This window comes from Capra hircus, unplaced genomic scaffold (assembly GCF_001704415.2).
Source record: "Capra hircus breed San Clemente unplaced genomic scaffold, ASM170441v1, whole genome shotgun sequence".
In the NCBI taxonomy this organism is placed as follows: Eukaryota; Metazoa; Chordata; class Mammalia; order Artiodactyla; family Bovidae; genus Capra; species Capra hircus.
Window position 1 is genome coordinate 1 of NW_017212253.1, and position 16,799 is coordinate 16,799.

General features: G+C 47.2%; 1 protein-coding gene and 1 pseudogene across 3 annotated transcripts; both read left to right on the forward strand.

Annotated features, from left to right (window-relative positions):
- The first annotated feature begins 2,018 nt into the window (after window positions 1–2,018).
- LOC102184677 (BOLA class I histocompatibility antigen, alpha chain BL3-7-like) lies at window positions 2,019–8,362 on the forward strand. Of its 2 annotated transcripts, XR_001917770.1 has the most exons (4): window positions 2,019–2,299; window positions 2,416–2,483; window positions 3,101–3,149; window positions 7,322–8,362. XR_001917770.1 is itself a non-coding variant. In XM_018045475.1 (3 exons), the coding sequence occupies exons 1-3, from the start codon at window positions 2,188–2,190 to the stop codon at window positions 3,104–3,106; spliced, it is 234 nt and encodes a 77-aa protein (XP_017900964.1). In that variant the 5' UTR covers window positions 2,048–2,187; the 3' UTR covers window positions 3,107–3,121. The 2 variants fall into 2 exon arrangements, 1 of the variants encoding a protein (XP_017900964.1); XM_018045475.1 differs by lacking the exon at window positions 7,322–8,362 and having other exon boundaries at window positions 2,048–2,299; window positions 3,053–3,121.
- Window positions 8,363–12,114: 3,752 nt separating this feature from the next.
- On the forward strand, window positions 12,115–15,919 carry LOC102184389 (annotated as a pseudogene). The gene is made up of 8 exons (XR_001917769.1): window positions 12,115–12,343; window positions 12,656–12,925; window positions 13,124–13,399; window positions 14,298–14,574; window positions 14,692–14,797; window positions 15,222–15,254; window positions 15,392–15,439; window positions 15,602–15,919. The product of XR_001917769.1 is annotated as a BOLA class I histocompatibility antigen, alpha chain BL3-7-like (transcript).
- The last annotated feature ends 880 nt before the right edge of the window (window positions 15,920–16,799 follow it).

Here is a 16,799-nt window from a genome sequence, read left to right on the forward strand (position 1 = left end):
ATGGACTGCAGCACACCAGGCTTCCCTGTCCATCACCAACTCCCGGAGCTTACTCAAATTCATGTCCATTGAGTCGGTGATGCCATCCAATCATCTCATCCTCTGTCATGCCTTTCTCCTCTGCCTTCATTCTTTCCCAGCATCAGGGTCTTTTCAAATGAGTCAGTTCTTTGCAACAGGTGGCCAAAGTATTGGATTTTCAGCTTAAACATCAGTCCTTCCAATGAATATTCAGGACTGATTTCCTTTAGGATGGACTGGTTGTATTCCTTGCAGTCCAAGGGACTCTCAAGAGTCTTCTCCAACACCACAGTTCAAAGCATCAATTCTTCAGCGCTTAGCTTTCTTTATAGTCCAACTCTCACATTCATACATGACTACTGGAAAAACCATAGCCTTGACTAGATGGACCTTTGTTGGCAAAGTATGTCTCTGTTTTTTAATTTGCTGTCTAGGTTGGTCATAACTTTTCTTCCAAAGAGTAAGTGTCTTTTAATTTCATGGCTGCAGTCACCATCTGCAGTGATTTTGGAGCCCCCAAAATATAAAGTCTGACACTTTTTCCACTGTTTACCCATCTATTTGCCATGAAGTGATGGGACTAAGATGATGATCTTAGTTTTCTGAATGTTGAGTTTTAAGCCAACTTTTTCACTCTCCTCTTTCACTTTCATCAAGAAGCTCTTTAGTTCTTCACTTTCTGCCATAAGGGATGGTATCATCTGCATATCTGAGGTTATTGATATTTCTCCAAGCAATCTTGACTCCAGCTTGAGCTTCATCCAGCCAGCATTTTCTCATGATGTACCCTGCATGTAAGTTAAATAAGCAGGGTGACAAATACAGCCTTAAAGTACTCCTTTCCCAATTTGGAACCAGCCTGTTGTTTCATGTCCAGTTCTAAATGTTGCTTCTTGACCAGCACACAGATTTCTCAGGAGCTGGTCAGGTGCTCTCGGTATTTCCATCTTTTTGAGAATTTTCCACAGTTGTTATTATCCACACGTCAAGGCTTTTGGTGTAGTCAATAAAGCAGAAGTAGATGTTTTTCTGGAACTCTCTTGCTTTTTGAATGATCCAGGATGTTGGCAATTTGATCTCTGGTTCCTCTACCTCTTCTAAAACCAGCTAGCAGAGTATGCTCACAATTCCAAGCAAGCTTCAACAGTGCATGAACTGTGAAATTCCAGATGTTCAAGCTGGATTTAGAAAAGTCAAAGGAGCCAGAGATCAAATTACCAACATTCACTGGATCATGGAAAAGGACGGCAGAAGACATGGCGGCTCAGATCACCAAGTGCAAGCAAGAGGCCTCTGGTGATGCACAGCGCGACAGAAACTACCTGGAGGACACATGCGTGGAGCGGCTCCAGAGATTCCAGGAGAACAGGAGGACACGCTGCTGCGCACAGGTAGGAGGGGCGCGGGGCCTCCCTGATCTCCCCTCGGACTGGAGCTGGCTTCCCAGGAGGAAAGGAAAGTGGAATCAGTATCAGAATACCACTGTTCCTTCTAGGTGGGAGAGGGAGGGATCCTTCTAGGGTCTTGTCTTCTGTAAGAGAGTGATGCATCCAGAGGGCTCGAGTCTCTCTAAGGGACAATTGAGGAGTCCAGTCTCGTGGGATGGAAAGGAAGACTATCCCTGAAGCAACTGGTCAGCAATTCCCTATGGCCTTGGCAGCAATGTTGTGAACCACGACTTTTTCTGTCAAGGCCTTGTTATTGGCCTGAAAACATCTTTGGAGGTCTGACTCCAGATTTTCTGGTCATTCACTCGTCACTCAGATTGGGTCCAGAAATCTGTTTTATCCCTTTGAGACCTGGAGCCTCTACATTAGTGTCTCATTCTAGAACTTGCCTTGGAATAGGAGATTTTCCAGACAGGACCAGGCTGGTGTCTGCTGTTTTGTACTTCTTTTCAAACCCGCTGTCCTGTCCATCCCTCAAGATGGTCACATGATGCCTCTTCACTGGGCCCATGGAGATATAACAAAAGTGAATTTTCCGATTCTTCCTCCTCAGACCCTCCAAAGATCCATGTGACTCATCACCCCATCTCCCGGACCTTGAGGTCACCCTGAGGTGCTGGGCCCTGGGCTTCTACCCCTGAGATTTCACTGACCTGGCAGCGTGATGGGGAGGACCTGACCCAGGACTTGGAGCTTGTGGAGACCAGGCCTTCAGGAGATGGAACCTTCCAGAAGTGGGCGGTCCTGGTGGTGCCTTTCTGGAGAGGAGCAGAGATACACGTGCCGTGTGCAGCACGAGGGGCTTCAGGAGCCCCTCACCCTGAGATGGGGTAAGCAGGGGGGTGGATGGTCAACCTTATTATCAGGCAATCCAGGAGCCTTTAGAAGAACTTCACTAAGGTTAGGATTCATGCCTAAGGTCAGGGCCCTTTCCTTTCTTCCACAGGACCTCCTCAGCCCTCCATCCCCATCATGGGCATCACTGTTGGCCTAGATCTCCTCATGGTGGCTGTGGTGAGTGGAGCCTGTGAACTGGAAGAAGTGCTCAAGGAAGGAGGAATCTGAGTTTTCTTGTCTCACTGGGGGTTTCAAGCCCAGGTAGAATCTTGTCTGCCTCATCCCTTGGAAGAACCATCCACACATATGTGCTTGCCAGTTGGAGCTGAGTGCTAACATTTACCTTTCTGTAAAGTATATGTGAGCATGAAAACAAATTTTTCACCTTAATTATTCCAATGATGGGGACCTGATTCCTAGCAGTTGGAGGTCAGAGGGGAGGGTCCAGGCTGAGGACAGAGCTCCAGGAGGGCAGCTGTCCAATGCTGCACATCTCCTTTTTTCGTATTTCCTGACCTTACCCTGGGTCTTCACTGGGGCCAGGACCAGGGGGCTCCTCTAGGATGTCACGGCCCTGCCTCCTCCCTGGCCTATTATGTGATGCTTTCCCCCCACAGGCAGAGGAGGGAGCTATGTTCAGGGTGCTAGTAAGTTTGGGTGGGTTGGAGGGTTATCCCTGAGACCCTTGGAATAGTACAGCTGAGAGCCCATGAGGGATCTCACCCATCCCATAATCCCTCCTTTAGGCTCATCTCCTGTGGGTTCTGACCAGGCCCTGTCCTTTTTATCCCAAGCAGTGACAGTGCCCAGGGCTGTGATGTTACCTTTCACCAGTCCCTAAAGGTGAGACCCTGGAGGGCCTGAAGCAGGAGAGGGGTGGGTCAGAGGTGGCATGACTGGGGAATGGGGATTCTCTGAGTGGGGCATTTGGAACATACAACGGACTGTTGAGAATGTGGACATTTGTGACTGACTTAAATTTGTTCATGATCGTTTTCTTCTAAGTGTGGGACAGCTGCCTCTGTGGGACCGGAGTGACACAAGATTAGTCTCCCCGCCCCCACCATTGTGACATCAGATCCCCTGACCGCTCTCTCTGCAGCTGGATGTGAATGCATCTGTGCTTCTATTAGCATAACATGAGGAGGTGGGGAGACTGGCCCGCCCCTGCCCACCGCGCCCCCTCCCCACCCTGACCTGTGTTCTCCTCCCTGTTGGACTCCCATGTTTCGGCAGAGGTGGGGCTGGGCCCTTTCTACCTTTGTCTTAACACCATGTTGTGCTGAGAAATACTGAAAATAAGAATCTGGATGTGAATTTGTTTTTTCTAATTCACGTCATGAGGGTCGATGGGTTAGTAAAGAAAAAGATTCTTAAAGTTTGAGACAGGAAAACAAATGGAACCACTGAGAATCTTCCAGCATCTACATGTTTGCTGTGCTGAGTCTGATCTCAGTGGGGCCAGAGAAGGATACGAGGAGGTATGAGCCCTCTCCAGTGAGTGCTGAGTCCTTTGTGGGCTTCAGAGTGGGTCACTGGTGAAGATGACTGGATGGGTCATCTTCTCTGTTTCTTTGTCCTTTTCCCTTCAGTAGAAACTTGTCCCACCAGAACCTGTGATCACAGGGACTCACAGGCAATCCAGGAGCTCAGCCAGATTGGAAATGACTGAGGTCAGTTCTCAGAGAGCACTTGGGTTGGGGAGGAGTTTTAAATCCACACTTGACAGTTGTATTTTCCCAGGAAGAAAATGGCTAGAGATGCATGTTGGTTTCTCTACTCTACATAGGCACATAGCCAGGTGGAAGCCTGAAGAAGTGTTATCAGCTCAAATTAACGAAACTAATGGATTTCTTTGAAACTATTACCTAAATGGATTTCTCACTCATTCCTTAGTATAAACAACGGAATACAAATTTTTCTGTTACATAAATGAAAACTGTGGGCATGTATACTCTTGACAGTCCCTTGGACTGCAAGGAGATCCAACCAGTCCATTCTGAAGGAGATCAGCCCTGGGATTTCTTTGGAAGGAATGATGTTAAAGCTGAAACTCCAGGACTTTGGCCACCTCATGAGAAGAGTTGACTCATTGGAAAAGACTCTGATGCTGGGAGGGATTGGGGGCAGGAGGAGAAGGGGATGACAGAGAATGAAATGGCTGGATGGCATCACTGACTCGATGGACGTGAGTCTGAGTGAACTCCAGGAGTTGGTGATGGACAGGGAGCCTGGCTTGCTGCAGTCCATAGGGTTGCAGAGTCGGACATGACTGAGCGACTGAATGGAACTGAACTGAACGGATACATGTAATTTCAGAAAAATACTGTAAACATAAGTATAGCTTACCATCAAAATACACAGCTGACACCCATGTGTTTATCATCTGGGTGGAAAACAGAGCCTCTACCAGCACCCAGGCCAGAAGCCCCTGTGCCTCTCCCCACACAGACCCCACCTCCCTGTGCTCACGTCCACTCAGTGACCCTCCCCCATCCTCTCCTCTCTGGTTCCACCCCCCACACCCGTGGCCTCCATCCCATAATGTCAGTGTTTCCTGCCTCTCCGCACTTCTCCAGGTGCCTCCCCACCTTACAGGCACTTTGGGATCTCCTTTCCCTCCTCTTCCTCCCCTCTCCTACTGCATCCTAGGAATGGAGGTTCCAGAGCTGATTCCCCAGAGGGAGAGTCTATAAGTGTGGCAGTAGCCAGAAGAAGTGACAGTACTTGGGCTTCAAGCTCCCATCCCTTGATAATGAGGACACCTTGTATGTTGGTGGGCTCCACCCTGGACTTGGCATTACAGCCTTGATATCTGATCCTCTCTGAGGCCAAAGTCCTTGGTTATTTAATGGGGAGAGAAATGTCCACGTCAGCATGTATTTTGGGTGACAATTCAAGCTTTAAACCTGACACTGGATGGACACCAGCTTGTGTGCACAGCACTCATCCACTGCTGGGAGCCTAAGGAGAGCCTGGGCAGGTCTCTGGTAAGGAGGTCAAAGGGGAGCTCAGGTGTCCAGTCCTCAGCCCTGTGGCCTCATGGGGGCATGACCACTCTTTCCTCTCCAGTTCTGCACAGGGAAGGCAGAGGATGCATTGTGGTCTGAGTCAGACAGAGATGGCTGCCCTGGCCCAGGGAGGGAGTGAAGGTGCTTTCTGAGCAGCTCTGGGGTCAGGCTCGAGGGTACAGCAAGGATTGGAGGAGAGGAGACCCTGGAGCCCTGTCCAGTATCTCGGGTTTCCATCTTTTCTCTCCATCTCTCCTCTGTGAAGCTCCTTGATGACAACATCCTGAAAAGTTGATAATTGCTTCTTCCACTTCCTGTTCAGTTGATATTAAAATGTGCTTTCATTTTAGTATACTCTGAGATTTAAAAAAAGCAGCAAAGTTAGTAGAGAGTTACCATATATCGCACTGTGTGAGGACATTTTATACCACCATCATACATTCCTCACAGCTGATGACCAATATTGATACAGTGTTACTAAACTCCAGAATTTATTTGGACTTCATTAGTTTTCCTTTAACCTGATCCAGGATCTTATCAATGGAGAAGGCAATGGCACCCCACTCCAGTACTCTTGCCTGGCAAATCCCATGGACAGAGGAGCCTGATAGGCTGCAGTCCATGGGGTCGCTAAGAGTTGGATACGACTGAGCGACTTCCCTTTCACTTTCCACTTTCATGCATTGGAGAAGGAAATGGCAACCCACTCCAGTGTTCTTGCCTGGAGAATCCCAGGGATGGGGGATCCTGGTGGGCTACCATCTATGGGGTCACACAGAGTTGGACACAACTGAAGTTACTTAGCAGTAGCAGTAGCAGGATCTTATCAAAGACACATATTAAGTCTGAATTGTGTCTCCTTCAGGCTCCTCTGGCTGAGACAGTCACACCGACTTCTCTTGTTCTTGATGACTTTGATGTTTTGGGGAGTACTGCTCAGAGACATAGTAGAACACCTTGTGATCTGACTGGGGCACAGGGTTTTGGGGAAGAGGACCACAGAGATGAGTGACAGTCTCCAGTCACCAAGGGGATGCACTGTCCACTGGGGTGTGACTAATAAGTTAATTCATCACCTGGCTAAGGTACATTTCCCAAGTTTCTTTGTGAACTTCTATTTTTACTTTCCCACTTCTTACCCTGTGATCTTTAGAAGAAAGTCACTATGTGCAGCCCACACATAAGGGGCACTCTCATATACACATTGGTGTGCAGAGGTTTGTGCAAATGTAAGTTTTCAAATGAGTTGGGGAAATACTAGATTGATCAGTGGACAGGATGGAGAGTTTCTGTGTAGCTTCGTTAGAAACCGCTGACTCTCATTTCTGGTGGCTGTGCCGCTTCCTTTTCCTGCCCCGGTGAGTGAGGGTTTCTGCTGCTCCGCGTCCTTCTGCTGCTCCAGCCTCGGCATCACCAGTTCTCGGACTGTAGATGTGCCATCAGGTGTGATGCACATTGCTGTCTTTGCAATTTACATTTCCTAACAACATAAGATGTTTAGCATCTTTTCATATACATTTCCATTGTGATATCTTCTAGAAGAGGTGACTGTTCAGACTTTATTTTTAAATAGTTATTTTCATTTTGTAGAGTTGAAGACTTCTATGTATATTCTAAAACAAGTCCTTTATCAGATATGTGTATTTACAATAATTTCTCCCAGACTGTGGCCTGAGCTCTTTTATTGATCTAACAGTATTCATTAATGAACAGTATACTTTTCTGGAAAGAAAAATGAGAAATTTCTAACTACACTTGTTTCTGAGTAGAGCACTTGAGTGAATGGGGAATGAGGGGGAGAACATGAATTCTTTATTTTTGTATACGCTTGAGTATCTTTTCAATTCTCTTGTGTGCTGGTAAATAATGCTTTCAAAAATTACATGAAAATCCCTTACATTTGTAAACACTTGACAGATCACCTTCAGCTCAGACACTAGGATGTACATTCTGGTCCTCTAGCTGGGCTGGAGCTCACCACCCATCTGTGTTGTTCTTCTGTAGAACATAAGTAATCCCACAGAAGATCAGCATCAGACAAGGACATCTGAGTGCATGACACAGAGAGACAAAACAAGAACAGGACAGCATTCTGTACCAGCACAGACCAACCAGGCAGCCCAGTGCCCCTCACCGTGGACCAGACCTCTCCCTGTGCTGACCCAGAGACCATGCTTCCTCCCAGTCACAGCTGTATCCTGGCTCTAGTCTGCCCTCCCTACAGCAGAGGCTCACTGAGATGACCAGTCCCATTATTGCGCCCACTTCCTGACAACACCCAATCTACAGTAAGCCAGTCTCACATAGACGCGTCTCAAAATCAAAGCCCACATCCTCTATATCACCGGTCCTCAACGTTTTGGCACCAGGAACTGATTTCATGGAAGACAATTTTTCCATGGACCAGGGGTGGGAGGAATGCTTTCAGGATGATTCAAGCACAGTATATTTTTTGTACACTTTATTTCTAATCTAATGTTGGCACTGATCTGACAGCAGCTACCAATCCAAGGTCAGAGTTTGGGGACTCCTGGCTGTCTATGTTCTAACACCTTACAAGGATACTATGGTCCCTCCTGCTGTGTAATCTCTCTCGCTGTATCCAGTATAAATCCAGCTTGGTTGCCTACAGGTTTGCTTCTGGTGGTCTTTGATGGAAGAATATTGAGACATGTCACCTGTTTGCCAGAAATTTTTATGTGTCTCCATTGGAATACTGGTGTATGTTTGTTATCTTGTGAGTGTCTGATTGACATAGGAAAGATTTATATCCTTTGATGCTTTATATGCTTTCATCTTTGGGTCATAAAACTCTTCTTTCCACAAGTGTAAAACATTCATGTATATTTTTGTCTAGGAGAGAGGGGTCTTCCAAGGGTGCAGAGAAAACAGAACTGATGGAATTTGGGAAGAAAGTATAGCAGGAGCAGTAAGTAAAAAGTAGTAAGGTGCTAGATTCTAATGTTGCATCTTCTGTTTCACAACTTTACAAGTATATACAAGTCCTACAAGTATTGATATCTGTTGTGTTCAATAAATACTTCCTCTTGGGCTAAATGCAGACTTCTGTGTGTCCTTATGTTTACCAAGTTAAGGAAAATACCAAGAGCTCAAGGATTATATCTAGTGCTGGGCAGTTTTGAACACTTACGACCTTAAGGTGATAAACCATGGTTTGGCTAATGTCTGAACACTCTATCTGTTAAAATACACATTGAAGAAACTTTCAGAGCATGCTTTATTTTAAAGCTATATCTAAGATCTGCACAGACAAATCCATGACTTCAAGATTATTTTAATGTGCATCAACCTATGAGTCACACAGTATCTTTTAGGCAAAAGAGACAGGAGATTAATTAACAACATTCTAGACATGCATTGACCAATATGCTAGCTAGTAGCTACATATTGCTATTTAAATTAAAATAAATAAAAGTGCTCAGCACAACAGACACTTTAAGGTGCTAAATAGCCTCATGTAGCTACTGGCTACCTGACTGGAGAGCACAAGACATAGAACAATTCTTTCACCACAGGACGTTCTGTTGGAATGGACTGCTCTTCATGGTTTGTGGGCCTCAAGTCAGGGTGCATTAGACCACATGAGATGAAAGGGCCAATATTATTTTTCTTAGACTCTACATCAGATTTCTGTCTGGGATATGAATACATATTAAGCTGGTGTGTAACAAAATCAAACTAGGTTATGAGTGGGTCTGGCACCATCAGGTACAAACTGTTCCCAGTTCCAAAGGGAAAACACCTGTCCCCCGACCTCCCTTCCCAGACTGAGGACACTCTCTGGCATCACTTTCTAGGGGGAGAGTTCTCTCCTAGAGGAGCCCAGGTGCAGGGCCCTCAGTTAAGTTTGGGGAGGCAGGGAGTCCAGCTCAGGAAAAAGGATTTCCCAAAATGAAGAGGAGGCAAAGGCAGGGATCAGTTGAGAGACACCCTGGTTCATTCAGAACAGCAGTTCTCAGAGTGTGGTCTTTGGAACCCTTGACGTCACTGAGACCGTTTCCTGAGATCCCAGAGGTGAAAGCTACTTTCATAGAATCACTCAGATATTATTTGACTTCTCAGTATGTTGACATTTGCTTTGATGTATAACTTAGCAGTAACAGAGACTATGGTAGCAAACTTAACTAGTAATTATTTTCACCACAACTTTCTTGCAGAAGAAAAGAAAACTAATAATCAGCTTTGCTTTAAAACATCCAGAATGGCACCATTAAAAATTCTATCTGTCCTTAATAAACCAAAATTTTTAAAAAAAATGAAAAAGAATATATATACACATGTATAAGTGAATCACTTTGCTGTACCGGCAGAAATTAACATTATAAATCAAATATCCTTCAATAAAATAACTTTTTAAAATAAAATAAATAAAAATGCTTGTTTCCTAATCATCATTCTAAAATACACATTTTAAAAGTATCTTCTGTGATGACATGGAAAGTACACATCGAGCACTTCTACTACATTTCAAAGTCCTGTGGCCCAAGGAAAAACTGAGATCTGAACTACCCTCTTTTTCATGGTAAACAAACTGTTCTTGAAAGAATGAATGAGCAGAAAGATCTGTATAATTTAGTGAAACAATGTATTACTTTGTAAAAATCTTGTATAGTAGAAAAGATGTTCAATGAACAAAATAGGCCTTATGGATTTTAATGTAACAAAATAGAAAATAGTCAATGATATTGTTTCAGGTCCACTGCAGAAAAAATCTTTGAGAAACTACAATTTGTATAGTTTTACTTTTGTATCCAAGATGAACATCCACAATTATCTGAAAAGATTATTAAAAAATACTACTCCTATGTATTGGAGAAGGAAATGGCAACCCACTCCAGTATTCTTGCCTGGAGAATCCCAGGGACAGAGGAGTCTAGTGGGCTGCCGTTTATGGGGTCGCACAGAGTCGGACATGACTGAAGCGATTTAGCAGCAGCAGCAGCAGTATGTGAAGGCTTTTTCACTTTCACAGATTACAATCAAAATAACAGATTGAATGCAGACGCAAACCTGAAAAATCCAGTGGTCTTCTAGTGAAAGAGACAAGAAAGATACTTGGAAAAAACGTAAAAAGCTCTATGCTTCTGACTACCCTGTTTATTTTAGGAAATAGTTATTCATATTAAAAGCATGGGTTATTAATATTATTCTAAACAAACAAACAAAAATCTTTAAAGTGTATTATTAGTAGTATGGAAAATATGCATAGAAGTGGTCACAAATACTATCCTTGAGGTCCTCACTAATTTGTAAGGTTGTGTAGATATTTTCATCAAAATCGCAAACAGCCGGAGAGCTAGGACTCGGGGAGACAGTGGGACAAAGAGTTCTCGGTGGGGGAGGGGAGTTCGGTTCAATCACTCCAGTCGTGTCGGACTCTTTGTGACCCCATGAACTGCAGGACACCAGGCCTCCCTGTCCATCACTATCTCCTGGAGTTTGCTCAGACTTATGTCCATCAAGTCGGTGATGTCATCCAACCATCTTAACCTCTGTCATCCCCTTCTCCTCCTGCCTTCAATCTTGCCCAGTGTCAGAGTCTTCTCCAGTGAGTCAGTTTGTCCCATCAGGTGGCCAAAGATTTCGAGCTTCAGCTTCAGCATCAGTCCTTCCAATGAATATTCAGGACTGATTTCCTTTCCGATTTCCTGGTTGAATCTCCTTGCAGTTAAAGGGACTCTCAAGACTCTTCTCCAACATCACAGTTCAAAAGCATCAATTCTTCCCCGCCCAGCTTTCGTTATAGTCCAACTCTCACATCCATACTTGACTACTGGAAAAAACCACAGCACTGAATAGACAGACCTTTGTTGAAAAAGTAATGTCTCTGATTTTTAATATGCTGTCTAGGTTGGTCATAGGTTTCTTCCAAGCAGCAAGCGTCTTTTACTTTCATGGCTGCAGTCACCATCTGCAGTGATTTAGAGCCCCCCAAAATAACGTCTGCCACTGTTTCCATTGTTTCCTCATTTATTTGCCATGAAGTGATGCGACGAGATGCCATGATATTAGTTTTCTGAATGTTGAGTTTTAAGCCAACTTTTTCACTCCTCCTCTTTCATCAAGGGGCTCTTTAGTTCTTCTTCACTTTCTGCCATAAGGGTGGTTGTCATCTGCATATCTGAGGTTATTGATATTTCTCCTCACAATCTTGATTCCAGCTTGTGCTTCATCCAGCCCAGCATTTCGCATGATGTACACTGCACGTAAGTTACATAGGCAGGGTGACAATATACAGCTTGACATACTCAGTTCCCAGTTTGGAACCAGTCTGTTGTTCCATGTCCGGTTATAACTGTAGCTTCTTGACCTGCATACAGATTTCTCAGAAGGCAGGTGAGGTGGTCTGGTATTCCCATCTCTTGAACAATTTTCCACTTTTTTTTTTTTTTTGATCCACACAGTAAAAGGCTTTGGCAGTCAATAAAGCAGAAGTAGATGTTTTCTCTTTCGCTTTTTCCATGATCCACTTGGATGTCTGGCTCCTCCGACTTTTCTAAATTCAGCTTGAACATCGAAAAGTCAGGGTTCATGTTCTGTTGAAGCCTGGTTTGGAGAATTTTGAGCATTATTTTGCTAGCGTGTGAGATGAGTGCAATTATTCGGTAAGTTGAACATTCTACGTAGCAGGAGAGGAGGGATTAGGGCTAAAATCCCAGGTTCCTGGAGGGCGAGCGGTTCAGGATCTCAGGGTCAAGGGCGGTGTCTGGGGCTGGGACGCTCCATGTTGGGGATTCCCCGTCTCCTCGAGTTTCACTTTCTTTCCCACAGCCTGTGTCGAGCCCTTCTGCCCGGACACTCGTGATGCGGCGCCAGTTCTCACTGCCACTGGGTGCCTGGTTTCTAGAAAAACCAATCAGCTTCTCCGCGGATCCCGGTTATGAAGTCTCCCACAGACCCGCCTGGACTCTGCTTCTCCCCAGACCCAGAGGACGCGAGTCATGGGGCCGCGAACCCTCCTCCTGCTGCTCTCGGGGGTCCTGGTCCTGACCGAGACCCGGGCTGGTGAGTGCGGGGTCGGGAGGGAACGGCCTCTGCGGGGAGGGGCGAGGGGAACTCCCGAGAGTCTGGGGGGCAGGACCCCAAGGAACGAGCGACCCCGACGCTCCTGTCCAGACCCACCCTCCCCAGGTCCCGGCCTGTCCCTCTCTTGCTTCCCGACCCCTCTTTTCTACCCCGTTCGAAGTTTGAACAGGTTTTCGACCGCTTCCATCTCGCTGGCCCTACACCCCCTCCTCCCTTCCGGCCCCATCACCTCGGACCCGGGACCCGCGCCGGGAGGAGGTCGGGCCGGGTCTCACCCCTCCCCGCCCCCAGGCTCCCACTCCCTGAGGTATTTCGGCACCGCCGTGTCCCGGCCCGGCCTCGGGGAGCCCCGCTTCATCATCGTCGGCTACGTGGACGACACGCAGTTCGTGCGGTTCGACAGCGACGCCCCGGATCCGAGGATGGAGCCGCGCGCGCGGTGGATAGAGCAGGAGGGGCCGGAGTATTGGGATCAGGAGACGCGGTCAGCCAAGGACGCCGCACAGACTTTCCGAGTGAACCTGAACACCCTGCGCGGCTACTACAACCAGAGCGAGGCCGGTGAGCGACGCGGGCCCGGGTCCGGGTCTCGCCCCCCATCCCCAGGGACCGGCGGGGTCGCCCCGAGTCTGAGGGTCCGAGGGTCACCCCGACACTGCGGGACCCGCCCGATCCCCGACCCGGGAGGAGCTCGCGGGGACTTGACCCGGTTTCGTTTCAGTTTGGGTTTAATCACCGCCGGTGGTCTGGGCGGGTCAGGGTCTCACACCGTTCAGGAGATGTGCGGCTGCGACGTGGGGCCGGACGGGCGTTTTCTCCGCGGGTATGAGCAGCACGGCTACGATGGCAGAGATTACCTCGCCCTGAACGAGGACCTGCGCTCCTGGACCGCGGCGGACATGGCGGCTCAAATCACCAAACGCAAGATTGAGGCGGCAGGTGGTGCGGAGGGACACAGGAACTCCCTGGTGGGCGAGTGCGTGGAGTGGCTCCGCAGATACCTGGAGACCGGGAAGGACACGCTGCTGCGCGCAGGTACGAGGGGCGCGGGGCCGCCCTGATCTCCCCTCGGGCTGGAGCTGGCTTCCCACGAGGAGAAGAAAGTGGGGTCCCTGTGGGAACAGCGGCCCCAGGTTCTTGTCAGGAGAGGGAGGAAATCCGCCCAGGTTTTCATTATTCTGTACAAGACAGTCACCAGTGGCCCCACTTCTCTGAAGGACAATCAAGGAATCCAGTGTCTTTAAGGAAAACGCAGGAAACCATCCCTGAAATAGCTGGTCAGCGGTGCCTTTGACCCTGGCCACCATCTTGTGATCCATGACTTTCTTCCTTAAAGCCTGTTCTCACCCTGAGAGCATCTTAGGAGGCCTGACTCCAGCTTTTCTAAGTCATTCAGCCCCACTAGACTCAGGACCTTTAGTCTGTATTCTCCCCGTCACATTTTCAGAGCTCCTATTCTAGTCTCTCATTCTAGAAATTTCCAAGGACTAATATCTAACATCCCTAATCTCTGACTTGAGGCTGTTATCTAGCTCTTGTGCTGCTTTTTTTCAAAAATATGGTCTTGAATGTTCCATAGCTCGGAGGGTAAAAAAAGTTCATAATAAGTCTGGGTATCTGATGTACAGCCTGGTGACTATAGTTAATACTAATCCTGTATGGTATACTTTAAAATTGATCTTAATCATTCTCATCGCACCTGTCAAACAGACACACACATAAGGCAATTTGATGAATAAATTAATTACCTTCACAGTGTCCATATATATCAAAGTAACATGTAATACACTGTAAATGTGTACAGATTTGTGAAGTATACCTCAGTAAAGCTGGGGGAAATAATCACTGTCTGTCCTTTCTCAGGATGATCACATGATGCTGCTTCAGTGACCCATGGAGGTAACACAAACTGAATTTTCTGATTCTTCCCCAGACCCTCCAAAGGCACATGTGACCCATCACCCCATCTCTGAGCGTGAGGTCACCCTGAGGTGCTGGGCCCTGGGCTTCTATCCTAAGGAGATCTCACTAACCTGGCAGCGCAATGAGGAGGACCAGACCCAGGACATGGATCTTGTGCAGACCAGGCCTTCAGGGGATGGAACCTTCCAGAAGTGGGCGGCCCTGGTGGTGCCTTCTGGAGAGGAGCAGAGATACACGTGCCATGTGCCAGCACGAGGGGCTTCAGGAGCCCCTCACCCTGAGATGGGGTAAGGAGGTGGTAGGAATTGAGGTTCCTCTCAGATAAAGTGGGAGCCCTTCAGGACTCAGTTCAGCAAGATTAGGACTGAAGCCTGAAGTCTGGGCCCATTCCCTTTCCTCCACAGAACCTCCTCAGCCCTCCATCCCCATCATGGGCATCATTCTTGTCCTGGTTCTCCTCTTGGTGGCTTTGGTGGCTGGAGCTGTGATTTGGAGGAAGAAAACGCTCAGGTAGGGAAGGGAGGGAGAGATCTGAGTTTTCTTGTCTCACTGGGGGTTTCAAGCCCAGGTAGAAGTTTACCTGTCTGGTTACTGGAAAGTACCCTCCACACACATGTGGCGTCTGGAGCTGATGCTAAAATTTTCCTTTTCTAAAACATGTGTGAAAATGAAAGACAAATTTTTCACCTCCTAATTCAGTTGGGGACCAGGTTTCCAGCACTTGAAGGTCAGAAAGGAGGTCCTTGCTGAGGACAGACCTCCAGAAGGACAGGGTGCCCAGTCGTTACACTTCTCCATTCTCTACGTTCCTGATCCTAGCATGAGTTTTGACCACAGTTCCAGAAAGTTCCCTGGGTCCAGGACTAGAGGTTCCTCTAGGATCTCATGATTCAGTCTTCTCCCTGGCTTCTCACGTGATATTTTCTTCTCACAGGTGAAAAAGGACAGACCTACACCCAGGCTTCAAGTAAGTGTGGACGGGGTGATTCCTGAGACCTTGTAAGGGTGCAGACAGGAGGCCATGGGGGACTCACCCTCCTCAAAGTGCCTTCTCTAGTTTCTCTCCTGTGGGTTCTGACCACATCCTGTCTTGTTCTCCTCCAGGCAGTGACAGTGCCCAGGGCTCTGATGTGTCTCTCACGGTTCCTAAAGGTGAGACCCTGGAGAGTGTCGATTGGGAGAGGAGTTGGGGCAGAGAGGACACACTGGGTGGACATGTCTCTAAGTGGGATATGTGAGCATGTGGGGGCTATGGAGAATGTCAACCCTTACATGACCGACCCTGAACTGCTTCCTGGTTCTGTTCTCTCACAGTGTGAGACAGCTTCCTTGTGGGGACTGAGTGATGCCCGGTCCGCTTTGTGATATCAGATCCCCGGACTGCTCTTTTGGCAGCTGCATCTGAAGGTGTCTGTGCCAGCTGCATCTGAAGGTGTCTACACTATTAGCATAACGTGAAGCTGTCTTTGCTTCATATGCACTGAGTAATAATGTCTTATTTCCTTTTTGAAGATAAAATCTGTATATATGAATTTGTTTTTTCTAATTGATGCCGTGAAGAGGGATTGGATAATAAAGATGAGGTTTCGTAAAGTTTGAAAGAGGAAATAAACTGAAACACTGAGAACCTTCCAGATCCATCCACCAGTTTGCTGTGCTGAGTCAGTTGAGGAGAACAGGAGGAGGCTGTGAGGAGCTGAGTGTGGACAGGGCCTATGCCCAGTCAGTGATCAGTACTTGGTGGGCATGCATGCACTGCCCATGCATCGCCCATGGTCCTTCTGGACTGGGGTCCTCTTCTCCATTCCGTTGTCTTTGTCCCTAGAGTAAATCCTTGTCCCACCAAGGACCTGTGATCATGGACTGAGAAGTCACCTGGGCCTTGTTGTATCTCCAGCACCATGGGCAGGGTGCGTTTCTTAAACGGTTAGTCTAGGATCAGGCCTTGGTCCAATCCTTAGCTCCTGTCATTTTTGAATGTGTTTTATATTTTGATTCTTTAGTTATTGCTATTATTGTTGTTGGTGTCATGACTGTTCTTTTTCATTTGTAGAGTCCTGGTCTGATTCTTTTCCGGGTGACCCCATCTCTAACAGCAGCAGGGGTCACTTTGCCTGTCATTGTCCCACAAGTCAAGGGATCCATGCACACAGGATCTCAGCAGTGTCAAGAGAGAAATTGCAGTGCCATCTAGCTCTTGCCCTCCTAGAGATTTTGCTGGTATCTTCTTTCCAACTTTTCTCCATCTTTGAAAGGAACCATGTGATTGAAGTTTCAAAGAGGAGGGACCCCAATAGTTTCATATCTTGACTTAATTCTTGCTGGATTTCTCTCTTCTCTGCAGTCTGCCCCCTCTTCTGCCCTTACATCTCTCTAAGGCTACTGTTGGCTCCCATCTCAACTCATGGATTTAGAAAGCAGAGTCTAATAAAATCACAGGCAGGTTGAATATAGGAGCTGGAAGCGAAGGATCTTCCTTTCTGAAGAGATAAGGAGCGTTGTGTGTGTGTGC

Excerpts from the sequence above, each read along its gene's own strand:
- LOC102184677 (XM_018045475.1), top strand. The coding sequence starts at position 2,188 with ATGGAACCTTCCAGAAGTGGGCGGTCCTGGTGGTGCCTTTCTGGAGAG. Across the intron at positions 2,300-2,415 it reads GCCCCTCACCCTGAGATGGG|GACCTCCTCAGCCCTCCATC; the intron begins GTAAGCAGGGGG and ends TTTCTTCCACAG. Across the intron at positions 2,484-3,052 it reads ATCTCCTCATGGTGGCTGTG|GCTCATCTCCTGTGGGTTCT; the intron begins GTGAGTGGAGCC and ends TCCCTCCTTTAG.